Source organism: Carcharodon carcharias, chromosome 17 (assembly GCF_017639515.1).
Source record: "Carcharodon carcharias isolate sCarCar2 chromosome 17, sCarCar2.pri, whole genome shotgun sequence".
NCBI lineage: Eukaryota > Metazoa > Chordata > Chondrichthyes > Lamniformes > Lamnidae > Carcharodon > Carcharodon carcharias.
The window spans coordinates 14,721,157-14,743,269 of NC_054483.1; the positions used below are offsets into that span (position 1 = coordinate 14,721,157).

At 41.9% G+C, this 22,113-nt stretch overlaps 1 protein-coding gene across 2 annotated transcripts in view; it reads right to left on the reverse strand.

Moving 5' to 3' along the window:
- Positions 1-21,831, reverse strand: part of LOC121289850 (disintegrin and metalloproteinase domain-containing protein 9-like) — a 113,361-nt gene extending 91,530 nt beyond the window's left edge. For both annotated transcript variants that reach the window (XM_041209758.1, XM_041209757.1), the window contains exon 1: positions 21,455-21,831. In XM_041209758.1, the coding sequence (XP_041065692.1) occupies positions 21,455-21,536 (82 nt within the window). In that variant the 5' untranslated portion in view covers positions 21,537-21,831. The remainder of the gene's footprint in view (positions 1-21,454) is intronic.
- Positions 21,832-22,113: the final 282 nt, after the last annotated feature.

The following is a 22,113-nucleotide window of genomic DNA, read 5'->3' on the forward strand; positions in this document are numbered from 1 at the left end:
CACTCATGTCGCTAGACCTGACTACAAGAGTCATTATGAATGCAAAGACCCGTCTCCAGTCCATTCAATTCTAAAAAGCATAAAAAGCCCTTTTACTTCTGAGAGAATAGGAGACAGGGAAGGGACTTCAAAGGACCCCAACACTTCTATCTCCTTTGCCTGGTGAAATAATGCTTCAATTAAATTAATATAGCAGCTTTTTTGTTTTGGTTATGATAAAAACATGCTGAGAACAGCCAGTTTGTGTGCAGGACCCCTGGAGGAACTCGTAGAGACAACATCAGAGAGGGGCTTTGTCAAGGGAGGACAAAGAGGAAGGTATTAAGAAGTCACTGCTGTTCTGCTGTGTCCAGGCAATCTGCAAGTACTGTAACCACAGAATTAGTGAGGAACAGGAAACCTCTCTCTCTCTCCCAAAAACCTGCTGAGTGCACCTGAAAAGGTAAATCTCCAAATTGTCAGCTGCAGAAGCCATTGCGGCTGTTCAACTGAACCTCAAGTCCCAACTCCTTCACTTCGGAAAGAAGGGATTCAAGCAATGGACCCGCAACAATCTCTCTCAAATACTGATTTGAAATCTCATTTAAGTATCTTTTTCCCTTAGCTGCATTTTAATCTTGGTATCTCTATTTTAGTTAATAACTTTATCACTTTTACTTAAGTAAATTTCAACGTAGTTTTCTTTGTAATAAACTAACCTATCTTGTTTAAGATTAAAGCTTGTCTGCTAGATTAGTTTTAAGTTGAACCACACAAGTTAAAAGAGGGCTATGTACACAGACACAAATTCTCAGCTCATGGACCGCTTTAAGAAAATACCTCTTACGTGGTTGTGACACTGACCAAACTATAATTAAAATTCCCCCTTTAATTTCTTTATCTGTTGTGTTGTCATCATTCTGACTAGTCTGCTGATACCATAGCTATGCTTTGAAGAGTGAGAGGCATACAGTGCTGATGTGGGTCATTTAAAGTTCAGGGTGGGAGAACCATAAGCATGTGGACTGAGCACATTTAAATCACATATGAATCAGAAGTTAATGTATACGTTTATACCATGAGAGTCCCAGTGAGGCCTTGTTAATGAACTGGGGCAGTTTGGTCACTTCTCCCAGTAATAAAGCAGAGCCACCAACACCAGACGCATGGAATGCTCAGGAATGCTGCAGCAGCTATGTTGAAAAGCAGAAAGGAATTTCAAGCGTCATCACCTCTGTGGATTTGGGCTACGAAGTGAGAATAAATACATCAGCCTCAGGAGCAGATGATAAAGGCTCATGTTGCTGTCATTACCATCAGCATCCTGGGCTATGAATGTACTATCGCCAAGTTTGCACAAAAATAGGTGGGAAGGCAAGTGGTGAGGATGACACAAAGAGTCTACAGAGGGATATAGACAGGTTAAGTGAGTGGGCAAAAAACTTGGCAGATGGAACATAATGTGGGAAAATGTGAGGTTTTGCGCTTTGACAGTTAGAATATAGGAGCTGAATATTATTTAAATGGAGAAAGACTGCAGAAGGCTGCAGCACAGAGGGATTTGGAAGTCCTTGTGCATGAATCCCAAAAGGTTAACATACAAGTTCAACAGGCAAATGGAATGTTCAAAGGGAATGAAGAATAAAAATGGGGAAGTCTTGCTAAATTATACAAGGCACTAGTTAGACCACACCTAGAATATTGTGAACAGTTTTGGTCGCCTTATCCAAGGAAAGATATACTGGCATTGGAGACAGTCACTAGGTTGATCCCAGGTTTAGAGGGATTTTCTTATGAGGAGTAGGTTGGGCCTGTACTCATTGGAATTTAAAATAATGAGAGGTGACCTCATTGAAACATAAGATTCTTCGGGGGCTTGACAGAGTAGATGCTGAAAGGTTGTTTCCCCTTGTGGGAGAGTCTAGGACCAGAGGACATAATCTCAGAGTATTTAAAACAGAGATGGAGGAGGAATTTCTTCTCTCAGAGGGTCATCAATCTGTGGAATTCTTTACCACAGAGGGTTGTAGAGGCTGGGTCATTAAGTATGTTCAAGGCTGAGATATAGACAGATTTTTACTCAGTAAGGGAATCAAGGGTTTTGGGGAAAAGGCAGGAAAGTGGAGTTGAGGATTATCAGATCAGCCATGATCTCATTGAATGGCAGAGCAGACTCGATGGGCCAAATGGCCTATTTCTGCTCCTATGTCGTATAGTCTGTCTTCTACATCTCATAGTTATCAAACTTAACTCTTAAGATGGTGAGAAAAGCATTTGAGGGATTCCACGAGCTCAAGAAAGAGTATGTGTACAATATGTTAACCAGGACACAACTATGTCTGGCAAAATTTGATAATCATGCTGGGCAACGACCCACAAACTCTGACCAATCTGGTAACTGACACACAGGAATGAGGAACAGTGTCGACAGGCTTCTCTGCATGCAGCCATTTTCCAGTTCACAAGTCAACTGTTTCCAGTAACAAAAAATAAAAAATACCTGGAAAAACTCAGCAGGCCTGGCAGCATCGGTGGAGAAGAGTACACCCTCTCTCTCCTATTTTTACTTAGTTCTGTTGAAGTGTCATGAGGACTCGAAACGTCAACTGTACTCTTCTCTGCTGCCAGACCTGCTGAGTTTTTCCAGAGGTATTTTTTATTTTTTGTTTTGGATTTCCAGCATCCGCAGTTTTTTTGTTTTTATAACTGTTTCCAGTAAATAACAATTGGCCACAGCCAAAGTCAGCTGACAAATCTGCCAACTGATTTCCTGTTGGATTTCCCAGTGTTTTGCTTGCTCCCAATGCATGCCAGTTGGGACCTGTTACTTCAAACAGAGGTGCACCAGATACAGTTGCAGATTAAACTGGTTTCAACTGATTTTCCCAGTAGTGGTGTCCTGTGGGAAAGCTTCTGTTATTTTAAAAATGATCAGCTTCATTTAACATAGTTTTGGATATTCATTGATTTCCAAATAAATTGGGCTGCCTGAGTAAAGATGATACTAGAAACAAGAATTTTTATACCTCTCTCCTCCTGAAGGTGTGTAGTCATTTCTGAGATACAGCTAATAATGTAACTAATGTAAAGATAACCAAATACTGGTATAAACTAAAGTCAAAAATGCCTGGTTACAAAACCAAAGCTGATATTTTTCATCCAGTGTTCCTACTGGCTTGTTCCCACCACCAACTTGTTCATTAAGCCTTGTAGGTAGCATTTGAGTACAGTACTATTAAGAGGTACCGTCTTTCAGAAGGGTCATTAAGCTGTCATTTCTTTTGCCTGTTTGAGTGGATGCATTGTGAATAATTCAAAGGCATTCTTTGACAAGGAGTAGATAGCTGCTGGTGCCTGCATTGTACTGTATCCAACCAAAAAATCCATGGATCAGCAAAGGAAATTGGTAAAGAAATCTTGAGCGGCCAGATGACGAGTAGAAGAGATTGCTTGCGTCTATAAAAGGACTCAGATCAATTAAATGAGTGCCCTGATGAACTGATTTATTTCAAGGCAGATTAATGCAAGGTAATCCTGAGCAGGCAGGTGTCCGACAGGAGGAAGATCTACCACAGTATTTTAGAGCCGCCAAAGAAATTCATAAATTGCTGGTAAGCTCAGTTGCTTACTGTGTGCTTCTTCATCAGCTGCAGGAAGTAGGAACATCGGAGCAGGAGTAGGCCATTTGTCCCTTCGCGTCTGCTCCATCATTCAATAAGATCATGGCTGATCTGCTTGTAGTCTTAGCTCCACTTTCCTGTCTGCCCTCCATAACTCTTGATTCCCTTACCCTACAGAAATCTTTCTAACTCTGCCTTAAATAAATTTAAAGACCCAACCTCCATTATTTTCTGGGGAAGAGAATTCTATGCACCAATGACCCTTTGGAGAAAAAGTTTCTCCTCATCTCTGTCTTAAAAGGGAGACTTCTTATTTTTAAACTATGTCCCCTAGTTTTAGTCTCCCCCACAAGAGGAAACACCCTCCGGGTATCCACCCTATCATGTCCCCTCAGGATCTTAAATGCTTCAATAAGATCACTTTTCATTCTTCTAAACTCCAGTGGGCATAGGCCAAACCTGTTCAACCTTTTTTTTTAAATAAGATAACCCCATCATCACAGGACTAAGTCCAGTGAACCTTCTTTGAACTGCTTCTAAAGCAACTATATTTTTTTTTAAAAAGACCAAAGCTGCACACAGTACTCCAGATGTGGTCTCACCAAGGCCCTGTACGGCTGGATTAAAACTTCCCTACTTTTATTTTCCATTCCTTTTGCAATAAACATTAACATTCCATTTGCATTCCCAATCACTTGGAGTACCTGCACACCAGGTTTCACGCACCTAGCGCCCTCTGTACCATCTTTCTCCATTTAAACAGTATACTGCTTTTCTATTCTTCCTGCCAAAAAGTAAACAAATTCACATTTAACCCACATTGTACTCAATATGCCAGATTTTTGCCCACTCACTGAACCTATCTATATCCCTTTGCAGACTCTCTCCCTCCTCTTGACAACTTACTTTCCTACCTATCTTGGTGTCATCAGTAAATTTAGATCCCATCCATTTGGTCCCTTCATATAAGTCATTGATATAGATTGTAAATAGTTGAGGACCCAGCATTGAACCCTGTGGCATTCCACTAGCCACAAGCTGCCAATCCGAAAAAGACCAATTTATCCTTGCTCTCTACTTCCTGTTAGCCAACCAATCCTTTATTTATGCTAATATGCTACCCCACACACCATGTGCTCTTATCTTGTGTCATAAAGTGCAGCACAATTCATCATGAAATGCAAGAATGCATTAGCTTCTTCTGCGTAACCAAAGCTGAGACACACAATACACTCTTGGATGGCAGTGCTGCTGCCTGCAAGTACAGATCATTGGAATAATCAAGCCTTCAGATAACAAAGGTAATGATGACGTGTCTGGAAGCTGATCAGCTGAGGCAGGGAGAATGTAAAGGAGATAGAAATAGATGGTCATAAAATGACTGAAAAGCAGATAAGTTATGTTAAACTTGTATGGAGTCATGATTAGACCATACTTCAAGGGTTGTGTACAGTTTTGTTTGTCATTTCTGAAAAAAGAAACCAATGTAAGGGAGAGGGTGCAAAAAGGATTTACAAGGAGCATACCTGAAATCCGAAGTTATACCCATCAGGAAAAGATGAACATATTGGTCGCTTTTCTTTTAAAAGGAAAATGCTGGAGGGGTGGCCTAATAGAGATCTTTAAAACTATGAAAGGTTTTGATCGTAGAACACAGACTGTTTCTCTTGTGGGAAAGAACAAAACTAGAGGGACCATCAATATCGGAAGAGTCACCAAGAAATCAAATGGAAAATTTAGAAGAAACATCTTGACCCAGAGGGAAGCAAGAATGTGGGACTTATTACAACAAGGAGTGTTTTCAATGAATAGTATGGACGCAGGGGAGGATAGATAAACTTGTGGGGAAAATAGAATAGCAGGTTACGCTGAGTTAGATGAGGAAGGATGGGAGGAGACGCAAATGGAACATAAATGCCAGCACGGACTGATTTGGCTGAATAACTTGTCTCTGTGCTGCACATTCTAAGTAATTCAACACACCATCAGAAAATCTATTTTGTGGCAGTGTTCCTTTTAGGACAGTTGGTCAGAATCTAACTTCCAGGGGATGTGTAACCATTAGAATCAAACGTCCACTCTACATGTTCTAAAAGGGAGATGCCATTTTGTATCTCTTCCTGGTACATTTTATGGTGTTTAGAACTTTGCAAGTCTGAGCTGGATGCAGTTGGAAACTAGACTTATTGTTCCCACTTCCTGCTTCAAAAGCAGAAAATTCCATTACACTAAGAACAAGAGACTTAACACAACAATCCCATTTAGAGTGTTACTGGAATGAAACATAAGTTGGAGAACATTTACAGTAAAAAAACATATACATTATTGTTGCTGCAACAACTGAATTATTGTCTGGTGCCTTTGACGTAGAAAAATGTGCCAAGGTGCTTCACAAATGCATTATTTTAAAAATTTGACACCAAGACACATAAGGAGATTTTAGGGCAGATGACGAAGGGCATGGGCAAAGAGGTAGGATTTAAGGAGCATCTTAAAAAGGAGAGAGAGAGAGGTAGAGGTTGAAGGAGAGAATTCCAGGGCTGAGGGTTGTCATAATCCTCAAGGAAAAACTCTAAACCAAAATAACCAAACTTACTGAATGACCCTTTCCTTACTGTATTGCTTCTAAGGTCATCGCAGGACCTAAGAAGCTGAAGGAAGAGCCACCAATGGTGAAGTGATTAAAATTGGGGATGCTGAAGTTAGAATCTGAGGCAGGAACAGCATTAAGTTTCTAAAAGTATGTTATATCTTTTAGCTCAATGAACCACAGTCAAATACCATTACTGTAATTTCAAACATACTGCTTATCGAACCAGTAGATCAAGGCAAATAATTTGGTGTTGTTATTTTTCTTAATCCAATATCCTGAGCAGCAAAGATTATTTGTTGCAAAATCCAGTTCTTGTGCTGGGAGTAGTACTGAAATGCACAACGTTGTGATTACTTGGGCTTGTACACTGCCATTAACCTCAGCTCTAGCCAGTTACACAAAGGCATCTTTGAGTTTTCAATGCAGCTATTTAACCAGAGAGATTATTTTTTTGGTTTGCCTGATGAAGTGGGTCATTTTTACATCAAAGAGAAGCTATTAAACTCACAAAACTGCACTGCAGACAGAAAAAGTTTAACATCACCCTCTCTTAAAAGCAATTTTGACCATTGAGCAATTGGCAACTTACATCATATTTAAAAATGGTAATTATGTAGAGTCTAATATTGATAATTCATGCATTACACTACAAATGTTCATTATCCAATGACTTGAATCATCTATACACAGCTAAGTGCAAAGTTAGTTGCAAAATATTTGAATTATTAAATAATTTGAATTAATCAACTGGCATAAAGAATGGATCATTATTAACTTTTTAACTTGGCACTTCCATGTCATCCTCAAACATGTTTCAGGCAAATTTTCCTCCATCTAGAAGAAACGCTCAAATGTGTCATCCATTGTTTTGGGATTTTTTTAAATGATAAAAAACATCTACACACACTGCTGCATTTCATTACAGCCCAACATGCTGCTGTACTAGAATGCACAACATAGAAATTGTGTGTAAATAATGTTAGGAAAATCTGTGTGTTATCAAACATGAGCGAATTCCAAGGATATCAAGAAATATGATAACATTATAAAAATTGAAGATTTTAAAAACTGTAGCCGTGACTCCAATCATGTCACTTGTGTGTCATTCAACCTGCCTCTCAATAAACTGGAACAAAACCAGAATTACCTGGAAAAACTCAGCAGGTCTGGCAGCATCGGCGGAGAAGAAAAGAGCTGACGTTTCGAGTCCTCATGACCCTTCGACAGAACTAGGTGAATCCAAGAAGGGGTGAAATATAAGCTGGTTTAAGGTTGGGGGGTGGTGGGTGTTGGGTGGGGGGAGAGAAGTGGAGGGGGGTGGTGTGGTTGTAGGGACAAACAAGCAGTGAAAGAAGCAGATCATCAAAAGATGTCACAGACAACATCTTTTGATGATCTGCTTCTTTCACTGCTTGTTTGTCCCTACAAACACACCCCACCCCCCCCCCCACCCCCGACCTTAAACCAGCTTATATTTCACCCCTTCTTGGATTCAACTAGTTCTGTTGAAGGGTCATGAGGACTCGAAATGTCAACTCTTTTCTTCTTCGCCGATGCTGCCAGACCTGCTGAGTTTTTCCAGGTAATTCTATTTTTGTTTTGGATTTCCAGCTTCCACAGTTTTTTGTTTTTATCTCAATAAACTGGATTGGTTTCATGCTTACTGTTGCAGATTGATAATTGATAATGGGGGAGTGCATTTATTTTTCAGCCGTGTATTCAGCAGCTGTATCAATGTAGCTCAATTTCCAAATACACAGAGCTCCTATAAAATAACAAGGTGAATGCAGAAGAGCATTGCTAGAATGTGAGCTGCAGAAATTGCCTTCACCAGAGTATCTTACTATCTCTTTGCAAGCAGAAAGAGCTTTTTTCTCTGAACATTAATTGGCACCTGGAGCTTATCTCATTAAACCTGTCTCTATATTAAAGTGCTGCCCTCTGAAAGCTAAATTGAGTTCACTCACACCTTGTACAAACACACACACCTTGTAAAAACACACACCCAAAAGATTAAGCAACACCCTTGAAAATTCAATGACTAACTATTTGAAAGCCTTTAGATTTCTTCAGTGAATAAGAAATTGTGCAAGTTAACAACTGTTTTTTGTAAACTGTGTGACACTGGAAGCTGACAGGTAGAACTTTCTGTACACAGTGCTCTGGTGATCATTCAGACTGTTTGATTGAAATCTGCTTCCGAACACAGGATCTAATAGAATACCACCCAAGTTATGTTGAGCCAAAGGATCACTGTAAGCCCAGTTTTAGGAAGGATGTGGTATAATATTAAAGATAATAAATTGAGGTACTTCCGCCTTCATATTTTCCTCTGACTTGTCCAATTAATGGAGATACAAAGTTCAAAGCTCTTCAAAACATTCTGGATCTGGGAGTTTGCAACTGTCTAGGACAAAAAATGATTTTGCTGATTGAAGTGCAGCTCCTCTGGTATTTTCCCTTCTCTCCTCCTTAGTAAAACAACACAAATCCTGGTGTAGTCAACAATTCTGACTGCAAAATGCCCCAGGTAAACCCTCCAACTCTTTTTGCACTTGCTAGTCTGAAATAATGGGTGGCAAATAAACAAATCCAATAGCTCCCTTTGCACATGGGCTAAAGAGTGGGAGAAATATAAAAAGCTGCAAGAGTTCCTGATTCACAGTGGAATAAATGGGAGGTGAAACTCAAGTGAGGATTGCTAAATGAACTTGGCAATGACGCTTCCTCGGGTTAATCAGCATCACATTACTCATGGTTCATGGCCAATGTTCACTTAAGAACATAAGAAATAGGAGCAGGAGTAGGCCATTTAGTCTCGACTTGTGATAGATAATGTAGAATAGACCACAACTGTTTAACTGAACAGTGTGAGTCACAATCATCAGCAGGCAAAATAATAATGAAACCAATGATTAAAAAAGACTTTTCCTTATCACATTTACTCTCTATTCAGGGGACAAAGGCAAAATCCAAACAAGTGCAAATAACGTGTCACCTGATGCAATGTACCGTCTCAATAGCTCTTCCTCATTCAGTACTTTCATATCTTTAATATGTACAGCTTGCATTTACAGAATGAAAGTCACATGATTTCTAATATATGGTATACTACTTGAAAAATTCTGATTGGTAAATGGGTCACTTCTTGATGTCATTTCCCACACACCACCTCACCTTTTCACTATGCTGTTAATATAAACACAGTTATTGCTTTCAAAGTTGGAGCTTCCTGTAGCCTGCTCTTTAATCAGATTTCAGTAAAAGCTAAGGCAGGGTGCAACCTACTTAAACTAGCTGTGTGCACAGGATAACCCATTAACATGTAATGTGGAGCCATCCATTATTTCCTGAGAGACTGCTGACCCTTGCCATTCCTTCAAGTAAACAAGCTTTAAAAATTCTGTGTTACATTACTGGAATTGTGTTCTCACATTTTTGGCTAGAAGGACTACGCAAAGTCCCGTACATTTTACTGAAAATGTCCACTTGGCACTTCGAAACTAACTCCAGGCAGACAGAAGAAAAGTAACACAAAGCCAAATAACAAATGTTGCAGCAGAACAGCCAAACTGATTGCCTGTTGTCATTTGCTTATCTGCTGTTTTCAAAATGTAAGCTGATAAATGATAGTGCGCACAAAAAGATATTGAAATGGAATCCGTGAATTTTTATAGACATCTGTATGTAATGGTTGCACAATTCCCCATAATTACAGCAGCTTTGGCTTTGCATTGCCAATGGTATTACAAGACATGTTACAATGGTTATCCCTGCGTCCAGGAGATTGTTATTTGTGGGTTATGAAACACATATAACAGATTGTTTGGCCAAATCAGTCCATGTTGATGGTATACTCCACTTCAGCATCACTCCATGTTCTCATATTCTTGAAACTTCATTTGGCCTTCAGAAGTTTTTAACTGTCTCTTAATTTTCTGAAAATGTTGACACTGCTCTACAACTTTCACAACTTCAAGATGTCCCAAAGTGCTTTAGAGCCAATTGTGTACTTTTGAAGTGAGGTCATTATTGTAATGTAGTAAATGCGCAGCATTTATGCACAAGAAGACCCCACAAAATGGCAATGTAATATTAGCCAGATTGTTTCAGGTGTTGTTGAGGGATAAATGTCTGATATTGCGTTAACAGGAACATTAGGAAACTACCAATTGTGTCGAAGCGTCACAGCTGAACTCAAGCCTATCCTTATGTCACATCCATTCATGTACATCTCAGTATGCACTTGCTGGATAGCAATCAGGAATAGGACCTCTCAATGATTTTCTTTTGCCTAACCCAGGAATGCAGAAACCAACTCAATGGTTCCAGCAGCTAACTCAATATAGGCACAAAAGTAGGCCATTTGGCTCCTCGAGCCCATTCTGCCATTCAATGAGATCATAACTAATTTGCAAACTAACTCCATACACCTACTTTTGACCCATATCCCTTAATGCCTTTGGCTAATAAAAATTTATCAATCGTACCTTTACATTTAATAACTCATCGAGCATCAGTTGCCCGTTGGAGTTGCATACATCCTTCTGATGATACCTACAATGTCAGGAGTTGTCTGCTGAAAAATGTATTGGCTCGCCAGTGAAAGGGAAAGCCAGAAGTCAGGTCACCTGGATTACACCCAGAAATTTACCCTCTCAAATAGCCCTGCCAGAGGCCTTCAACCAGGTGGTGTATGCAATCTCAATCACAAGATATTGTACGTTATATATGGGGAGAGAAAACAGAAAAACTAGAACTTAAATGAGCAAAGAGACTCCCAAACAGGATGGTGTTCAAATTGCTTGTGACTATACTGGGAAGAGATTTCTCACTCAAACTGAGCTCTGCGACCCATGGTAGTCTGAATTTAAATTTAGATTTGGCTGATATGCTTTGAATTATTTTTAGTTACAACCGTGTCCACTGGTGATTTAGAAGTAATCAACTATGACTGTAGAGACAGTGGTGAATCAAGAAATTCCAGTACGAAAACAGGTGTTCTATTATTTCTCAAATGAATAATCCCTACCAAGTGAGAATATATGTACAAACTTCTTTTCTCTGACAACTATTACATCCAGCCATTTCATGCAGCCGATTCCAATGTCTACTGTGTTCTGAAATGCATTGTCTCTTCCTGGGTATGGATGATCTGATTTATTTTACTTCTCGTTTGCCCTGATAACTCTTTTACCATCTTCTTTCATTGTTCTGCACACCTTTTCCCAGTAATCTGGCTTTCCACAAACACTGTAGTTTGATCCATATGTAGAACATTTCCTCCGTCTCTGAATTCATGGCTGCCCATATCTCTTGCACATCTTTCTGTCAGGAGTGCATTCTTTTATCACCGTTTCACTGCACTTGCTTTTCTCTTGACTTAACTGAAAACTAGCCATTTGGGTAGTCAGCAACATCTGCCTACTGGTGGCTTCATGTGCTCTGCCAGTGTCCACAGCCTGTAATATTGTGAGCTTGTCTTTTCCAATTAAATCTTTTTTTAACTCAGGGTGTGTAGAGCCCCAAATAAGCGCATCCTTTCATCAGTGTCCTTAAATTTATATTTTTCATTCTTGTTACAAAATAGCCTCACCCGATTCCTGCCTCATATCTTGAAATTCATATCGGTAGATCTGATGAGTTGACTTTGGCAGGAGGTGTGTGCTGAACTTTTCAAAAACGTTGTCGAAGTTTTTGCTGTTGTCTTCACTCAGCTTCCAAATTTAACCCTTTCTTTCCTGTCCAGAGGGGATAGTAGGAAAGATGCCAAACCTCCAAGTACAATGCTGAGGAGCCTGCTCTGAGTTCTGCAATAATAGCCCTTCCGTTTCTCATGCAAGTTTTTGCACATGTGGACACTACAACAACAACATCAAGGTGACCCATTTTTCCTTTGCATCAGGATGTGAATGCAGTGTGAGGAAGAAAGGACCTCAGTGCATGTCAGAATCAGGTCAGCGTCACTGTGAAATAGTTCAGCTTCGTGCCAATCCTAACCTTCTGCAATCTGAATGCACCATGACATAGCAACAGGAGGAGGTCATTCTACCCCTCAAATCAGTTCTGCCACTCAATGAGATTGTGGCAGATCTGTATCTAAACTTCATCTACCTTCCTTGGCTTCATATCCTTTTATACCCTTGTCCAACAAAAATCTAGCAATCTCAGATTTTAAATCATCAACTGAGACAGCACTTTTGTGGAAGAGTTTTCCACACTCTTACAAGTATAGAAGCATTTCCCAAGTTCCCTCCTGAATGGCCTGGCTGTGACTTTAAGGTCATGTCCCTCATCCCAGACTCCCCACTACCAGCAGAGAAAAACATTTCCCTCTATCTTCCCTACCAATGGCTTTCAAAATCCTCAAAACTTTAATCAAATCAACCATAACATTCTCTGTTCCAAGGAATGCACACCTAGTTTACGCAATCCCTCCTCATAATCTAATCCTTGGCGAACTGGTGATATTGTGGTGAATCCGCACTGCACCCTTTCTAAGGTCAAAATATCCTACGGTGCAATGACCAGAATCGTGCAGATTACTTCAGATGTGATCTAACCAGAGCTTTGTATTGCTGTAGCAAAACTCCCCCCGCACTGTTTATATTCTAACTCTCTGGTTGTAAAAGCTAAGATTCGATATGCCTTTCTGATCTTTTTTTGTACCTATTACATTTTAGTGATCTATATACATGGAAACCTAAAGTTGAACTTGCACTGTTTGTAGTTTTTCACCAAATATTTAGATGTATCCTTTTTTGGTCCAAAACGGACCCGCTTTGAAATCCATCCGTCACAATTTTTCCCTTTCATTTAGCCTATCAATTTCTCTTTGTAATTTCACACTACTATTTACACTACTTACATTACTACCAATCTTTGTGTCATCCGCAAACTTGTGTATATGGCTTTTGATTGTGGTGGGCAAAGCCATTAACAAATATAGTGAATAGGTGAGCCCCAGCATCAAGCCTTGTGAGATACCAGTAGCTACTTCTAATTTGAGTACAAGCCCATCAACTCACTCTGTCTTCTACCGCTGAACCAATCCTCTAATTAATACAACAGCTTGCCTTCAATTCCATGAGCTTTAATTTCAACTAATAATCTCCATGTGGAACCATATTGAATACCTTTTGGAAGCTACGGCCACAGGCTCTCTCCTGTATACTAATTTAGTTACTTATTCACATAATTCAAATATGCCATTTGGATCCCTTACAAATCCTAAATAGGATGTCAACATCCAAACTGATGCTCATCAGGTGATGTGTGAGGCTGGACTGGAATGACTCACCCTCACATCTCCTGCCACATACTGTCCCACACTAAGAGATGAGGGTCTCGCTGTATATGTATTCCAGGCAGAAATATACTTCCAAACACTCCAGAACACAATAAACGTGGAGTTCTCAATCCAGACTAAAATATTCACAGCAGAAACAGGACTAGTGGATTTTGAAATAGATGCAAAGTACCAGTTTAATGCAGCCTATATTAGATTGCTGCAGACAAAGTGCAAGCAGAGAAGCAACCTTGAACTAAACAGTACAGAAGATATTCCCAGTGTCACGACTCACTGCGGATAGTGCACTGCAATATCAAGCCCCACTGTTCCCCAAGCTGTGACAAACGTGAAAAGTTTGACCAAACCACCAGAGTGCCCCAATTCTACCTGTTTAATTTAGGTTAACAGAATATGAGCACCAGGTTTGTAAATTTAATAAGTAAATAACTGTTTATTGGACAAATTATCTTTAACTAGTGGCAAAAGAAAGAAATATGAACTGCTAACTTTTAATGGTGGGATAAAAGAGTTCAATAGCACTAATCTGGAGTACAGGATTCAATGAGTTGATTTTGATCACTGTCTTCCAAATTCCTTTCAATTCTTGTTGATGACTTGAGGTAGTCTTCCAGCACTTGCAGTCTATAGTTCACTGGTTGAGCACTTGCCTTTCAATATCTCTAACAGTGATTTTCCCCTTTGCCTCGTGACAGGGGTTTTCCAGAGAGCAGGTTATAGAGATATGAGAAGAAAAGAACCAGCTAGCTATTATTGTGGAATTACTGGAATCTTCTACACACAGGAGAAAGAGGTTTTAGGTCTTGTTCCTTTCAGGGTAGGAGCTATTCTGCTGCACTCTCACAAAACCTGGTCACCTGGTCAGGAGCCAGTTAAAATGCTGTTTTGAGGCAGCTCCCCTGGTCCAGGACTCCTCTGGTACCAAGCACATTCTGTTCCAGGACTGCAACATTGTATATATCTCTCATCCTGTTCCAGTGCACATGTCTTTCAACTGCAGCCATTTAACTTTACCACAGTCCAACAGAAAATAAAAAGATATGTTCTTTACAGCAGTCCGACAGAATTAAAAATATATGTTTTTTACATCTGACGAGAAAATATAAATCTAAAAGTAGGAATGGATTATGTAAATTTGGTATAAAACAACAGCATTAAAATCTACCAGATTAACACTACAATGCAACTCACCTGGACCAAAAACGATATGGTTTTGAACAGGGAAAGAAATGTGGGCAAAGCAGTTTCACTCAATATGCTGACAAAAATGGGTAAGGCTTCCAGGCAAAGAAATGTTTCACTGTTTGAAAATGTACTGGTTTGAGGGAAGATGAATTTGGTGGTGGCATCATGCTGGAGTTGGCGGAAATGGCTGAGGGTGATCCTTTGAATGCGGAGGCTGGTGGGGTTATAAGTGAGGACAAGGGGGACCCTATCATGGTTCTGGGAGGGAGAGGAAGGTGTGAGGACGGATGCTCGGGAGATGGGCCGGACATGGTTGAGGGCCCTGTCAACCACCATGGGTGGAAAACCTCCATTAAGGAAGAAGGAAGACATGTCAGAGGAACTGTTTTTGAAAGTGGCATCATCAGAACAGATGCAACAGAGGCGAAGGAACTGAGAGAATGGGATGGAGTCCTTACGGGAAGCGGGGAGTGAGGAGCTGTAGTCGAGGTAGCTGTGGGAGTTGGTGGGCTTGTAATGGATATTGGTGGACAGTCTATCACCAGAAATTGAGACAGAGAGGTCAAGGAAGGGGAGGGAAGTGTCAGAGATGGACCATGTGAAAACGATGGAGGGGTGGAAATTGGAAGCAAAATTAATAAATTCACCACTACTCTCTACCTCACATCCCTTAACCGATTACATACCCAAGGTACCACCATTCCTTTAATATCATATACTTTTACTGAATACTTCTGTTGTATGGTAATTTATCAAATGCCTTTTGAACTTCAGATACTTAATATCTACTACACTATCCTCATCAAACCTCTTAGTTACTTCAAATAACTGTATCATGTTAGTCAGAAATTGTTTCTCTTTAACAAATCGGTCCTGGCTGTCCTTTATTAACCCTTACAATTGAGAATTAACTTTATCATGAAACTTTCTCCATCTTACACTTCAAGTTGCATTTCCAGGAAATCAATATTTTGAATCATCACATCAAAACTATGATGCATCACAGTGCATTTCTCCTCAATGTACATATCACTGCTGCCTCCTCTACCTCCTGCAAAACAGTCAGGAAACAGAGTCAGAGAAAATAAGAGTTGATTCAGCCTGAATGCTGCCAACGCTAACAAGATTGTGGACCATGATGCAAGCGGGAATCTCCAATGAACACTCCAACAAAATCCCAACTTGCATCATTTGCCTGACAAGTCGGTGCCATTTAATTTTTGAAATTTCTTCACTTTCACGAAACAAAACTGAAATTAAAAAAGGCACGATCATCAGGCTTCTACACGTATTGAATTACAAGCACATAATTACCTTCATTAAATACAAATATGGTCAAACAGGAAGGTTTCATGCAGTGCTCTTTGGCCAGAAAATCACGTTTTGATTAAATCAACAGTATTGACAAAATATTGCCTCAAAACAGAAACTTGGCATTGGAAGAAAGCAACGTATATGTATGGAACACCTTTCTTGTGCTCAGGGCTCCCAAACATATCCAAATAACTTTTGAAGTGTAGTGAGTTACAACAATAAAGTAGGTTTCTCTCTATATCACATAACCACCCACAACAAATTAATGTGTGTATTTTCATTTGTTACAGAATCTTTTGTCCAGAGGCCATCTCGCTAGTGGCTCGGGTTATGGCTCAAAGACGGAGCAACACAGTTGAGAATGGATGAGCCTTTATCTAGTAAAATTAGAGATCAGGGGCTAAATGGCTTACCCCCATCTTTCTATGACTGTTCATTAAGGATGCTAATACAACATCCACATTTCAAACAATTCACCCAGATCAAAAATGTTAAATCAAAATACTCAGCAAAATATTGGCATAGGCCAGCATTTACCGGCTGATTTTCTAAAAAGCAGAGGATTTCCCTGACAAATATTCCACTCTCGAAATAACCACTGACTTCTTCAACAAACTGTAATATTCAAACAGACAAAACTTAGAGTGGAATCAACCCAGATTTGCACTAAGTGCGGTAGCAGGCAAGAAGAACAACATTTTACCCGCTGGCTGCAATCGCGGCTTTTCACACCATTTCGCCTAATGCCGCCTCACTTATCATGCATTCCGGGGAAACATGCTGTTTCTCTGGCAAGCGGCCTCCAATTTGCCTGCCACACTGTCATCTTGCCGCTGCCTCACGCTGGGCTCCAGATTTAACGTGTGGCCGTGGGCACCCCTCTCCTCAATGCTTCCAGCCCAGGACTGCTGCACAGAAGACATGACCCAAAGGCCGAGAAGACTGCAGCCCCCCCCACCCGACATCCCCGAGATGCCTTCTGGACACTGTTGCAGCACAGTCCGTTACCCTCTACACCCGCTCTGGCTGCAGGAAGCCCATCAGTGTCACACTCGGGCTTGGGAGGCAGTGGCAGCGCTGGTCAGTGCCAAAGCTGCACAGAACAAGTTGGCCATCCAACAATCTCATCCGTGTCGTCAGGGTAAGACAACCATCTCATCACTAAACTCACACAGTCACAAGGCCATCAAATATTCACTGGCATCTCACTCACTGCCAGCTTAAGGGACATCACCACTCACTCTCTCACACACACACACTCACATCTGCAACTGGCCTCATCTGCTCTGAAGACTGCCTCCTCAGCCCTCACCCTCTTGAGGCCACTTGCACAGATCAACCTATCCCCACACATAGCCTGGGATACCCCCCCTTCCCCAATCATGCCCTAGCCCTGCAGCATCTTCTCTTGCCCGAGGCCCCTTATTCCCCCTTGCCCAAGGAAGCCATAGCCCTGCAGCCATTGAAAAGCCAGCCCCACCTCACAGCTGTTTTTGTAAGTAGAAGCTTGCCTGTGTGCCCCCCTAAAATAGCGACGCAAAGCCTGGCACTGATGACCACAAGTGCTACCTAAAGCAAAGTAGGCAAACAAGCCACAAAAATCCTGAATGAAGCGCAGCTTGCCAAGTGCACGTCACTTATGTTCAGTCGTGAAACACGTCGGCATGCCCAAGTGATCCAGCATTGGGGGACGATTCCGGTGAGCAGGGCTTATAATGATATGCAGAAATATTAAAATGAAGTTCCCAATGTGCGGCAGTGGGAAATGCTCCCCGCTATTGACGTGTGCAGCAGACAATTCTTTGGCCTTCCAGCCATATAGTCCGTTCACACTCTCCGTGATGCCCGGCACCAATGGGCAGGGAAAATTCCACCCTTAATCTTTGGGTAAAGCAACACTTCATGCTTTTAAATAAAACTCCTTCAAAACACCTCAGGTTTAAGCAGAGCCTGTGATTTCCTTTCATAAACTCTGTAACTCAACATCTCGCCTCTGTTGTGGGTTCAATAAAGACAATTTTTTTTAAAGAAGACAGTTTCTATTACACACAGTTGCACAATGAATTTCTGGCGATGACAATCACACCCACAAAATATAGTCAGGGCACTGAAAATGGCAACTACCTTCAAAAGTTAATGTTCAGGTCTACAGTGTCTTCAGAATCAGGGAACTTTGTTGGGAGTTAACGAATAGAGATTGACTTCATTTCATCTCCACTGAATTAAAAGGAAAATGGGAGAAACTGATTTTCACCTTTCTTGATTAAATCAAACAGATCTCAAATTCTGCCTTCAACAAACAGTTTCAACCTTTTCAAAAATCCTTTTCAGATAGAATTGATTAATTTTTAAGTCATATTTCAAATCCTGCTCCAGCTCCCCTGGCTTTTCCAGCTACTATTTCCTCATTCAAACAAGAATATGGGATCAGTTAATGGGAGACTTGATGTACCCACAGGGTCAACGTTATTCCACAAGCAGCCAATGCAGGTTGATGTAATGACGTGTTGCACTGATCACTTCTGCAATAAGAACTGCTCTTATGAGTCATCCCATGTCAAGACTTTTTTTTATTCATTCACAGGGCGTCGCTGGCTAGGTCAGCATATATCCCCCATCCCTAATTTCCTTTGAGAAGGTGGTGAGGAGCCACCTGAAGCTGCAGTCCATTTGGTGTAGATACACCAACAGTGTTGCCAGGGAGGGAGTTCCAGGATTTTGACCCAATAATAGTGAAGGATCGGTGATATATTTCCAAGTCAGGATGGTGAGTAGCTTGGAGGGGAACTTCCAGGTGGTGGTCTTCCAGATGGTGTCTGCTGCTCATCCTTCTAGATGGTAGCGGTCATGGATTTGGAAGGTGCTGTCAAAGGAGGTTGAGTGAGTTCCTGCAGTGCATCTTGTAGACAGTACACACTGCTGCCACTGTATGTCAGTGGTGGAGGGAGTGAATTTGTGTGAAAGGGTAAAAACAAAAATACCTGCAAAAACTCAGCAAGTCTGACAGCATCTGCGGAGAGGGATACAGTTGAAGTTTTGCGTCCGCATGAGCCTTCATCAGAACCAAGACATATAGAAATGGGATGAAATATAAGCTGATAGGGGGCCAGTAATAGTTGGAGGCCAAGAAGAGACTGCCAAAGATGTCATAGACAAAAGGACAAAGGGGTGTTGACGGTGGTGAAATTATCTAAAGGATGTGCTAATGGGGACATTAAGGGAAGCAAGCTAGTAGATGGCCTGAGTGCAGGTGGGGTGGGGGGAAGGGATTGAAATGGGCTAAAAGGTGGAGATGAAACATAGATCGAAATAAATTTAAAAATAGGAGGGAAATAATAAAAATATAGTTGTAAAAAAATTTTAAATTATTGGAAAAAGGGGGATCAGAAAGGGGGGCGGGATGGAGGAGAGAGTTCATGAACTGAAATTGTTGAACTCAACATTCAGTCTGGAAGGCTGTAAAGCGCCTAATCGGAAGATGAGGTGCTGTTCCTCCAGTTTGCTTTGAGCTTCACTGGAACATCGCAGCAGGCCAAGGACGGACATGTGGGCATGAGAGCAGGGTGGTGTGTTTAAATGGCAAGCGACAGGGAGGTCTGGGTCATGCTTGCGGACAGACCGAAAGTGTTCCACAAAGCGGTCACCCAGTCTGCGTTTGGTCTCTCCAATGCAGAGGAGACCACATTGGGAGCAGCGAATGCAATAGACTAAATTGGAGGAAGTGCAAGTGAAAAGCTGCTTCACTTGAAAGGAGTGTTTGGGCCCTTGCCGGTGAGGAGAGGGGAAGTAAAGGGTGTTGCACCTTCTGCGGTTGCATGGGAAGGTGACATGGGAGGGGGTTGAGGTGTAGGGGGTGATGGAGGAGTGGACCAGGGTGTCACAGAGAGAACAATCCCTGCGGAAAGCCACAGGGGGGGTGAAGGGAAGATGTGTTTGGTGGTGGCATCACGCTGGAGTTGGCGGAGGATGATCCTTTGAACGCGGAGGCTGGTGGGGCGATAAGTGAGGACAAGGGGGACCCTATCATGGTTCTGAGAGGGAGGAGAAGGTGTAAGGGCGGATGCGCGGGAGATGGGTCGGACACGGTTGAGGGCCCTGTCAACCACCATGGGTGGAAAACCTCAGTTAAGGAAGAAGGAAGATATATCAGAGGAACTGTTTTGGAAAGTGGCATCATCAGAACAGATGCGACGGAGGCGAAGGAACTGAGAGAATGGGATGGAGGAAGCGGGACGTGAGGAGCTATAGTCGAGGTAGCTGTGGGAGTCGGTAGGCTTGTAATGAATATTGGTGGACAGTCCATCACCAGAAATCAAGACTGAGAGATCAAGGAAGGGGAGGGAACTGTCAGTGATGGACCACGTGAAAATGATGGAGGGGTGGAAATTGGAAGTAAAATTAATAAATTTTCCAGATCCAGACGAGAGCATGAAGCAGCACCGAAGCAAGCATCGATGTACCGGAGAAAGAGTTGTGGGAGGGGGCCAGAGTAGGACTGGAACAAGGAATGTTCCACATACCCATAAAGAGACAGGCATAACTGGGGCCCATGCGGGTACCCATAGCCACAAGCCACACCTTTTATTTGGAGGAAGCCAAATGTGTGAAAGGGTGCCAATCAAGCAGGCTGTTTTGTCCTGGTTGGTTTTAAGCTTAAGTATTATTGGAGTTCCACTCGTCTGGGCAAGGGGACAGTATTCCATCACACTCCTGACTTAGCAGATATAAAACCATAGGGGAGTCAAGGGGAAAAAAATCAGCACTTTGATTTGAACCGTCACCAGATCTGTGGTGCCATATTAACAAAGTTCAACTCATAATGTAATAATATACAGAAAGGTGTTTTGTTTCCTTTTCTAGCACTAGGTTGTACGCTCCTGACATCTTCTGCCCACGGGAACCATTTGCAGCTTTTACAGATCCACAAACTTCCTGATCGGTAAAAGATGCAGAAGTAGAATTCTCTCCTTTCATCGCAATCGCGAGATTTAAACATCAGGCGCATCGTAGCGAGGGTGGCCAATCCGATACCGCCCGGCGCAAATTTCCAGTTTACTCTGCAGTCGGCGCAACTTCTGCTCTCTCAACCAATATTCATCTTATTCGTCCTTAACCATCTAAGGACGGATCACCCTTGTCACCAAAGCTGCTCCAATTATCGGCCCAGCGAGGATTAAGGTCAGTCTGAAATCTGGCACAACTTCAAAAAAGTAAAAATCTTTTCGCCCCACTCTACAAAAGCTCATTTAAAAAAAAAACTCCAGCAACTATTACAACAATCGCCACTTGAAATGACTTCACCGTATCAGTAGGAGCTAAAATAATGATTATGGGGGAAATTAACCGCCATCGGGCAAAAATACCAGCTCACTGAGATAATGCTTCACCAAAACCCGAGGGAGACCAATGCTATTTCCAGAGACTGTTAGCTTTGTTATTTTCCCAGCAACTCACCGATCTTTGCTATCGCCAAACAGAGCAATGCAGTGAAAGTGGACACAAAGGCTGCGTAATATTTCCTTAAACTTCCAGCCATGTTCTATCTTCAACCCGTCCAAACCCCAACCAGTGCTTTCTCAGCAATGGTAAAGGAAGCCAGGCGTTGCTCTCGCTTCAACAGGCCAACGAGCAATGCATCTTACCCTTAACTTCAGCGAAAAGGAAGGTAAGGGATTTACAGGTGCATCCAGGGTTTACCCGCAAGGGCTGACTTGTGTCCTGCAATCTGAACACAACACAACACACACAGTCAAAATATGGACTTTGCAAGGAACGTTCCTCCGCTGCAGCTCCAACTGCGGTTCCTCTCTGATCATCCATTCATAATCCCGGCCGGCTGCTGAACCAACGCATGCGCTCAGCCGTCCCACACGCCAAAAAAAAACCCTTGATTTAACTGCGCCCCCTGCTCCGCTCACTTGCGCAATGCACAGAAATCTTTCCAGACAGACGTGACTGTCGTGCAACGCTGTGCTTTCAACCAGAACTTGCATTTATGTCGCGGGTGAGAGTGCAGAAGAGATTTATTGGGGTAATACCAGGGACTGTGAGGGGGTGGGGTGGGGGGTGTCCAGACAGATGTATACAAAATTATGAGAGGCACACATAGGAAG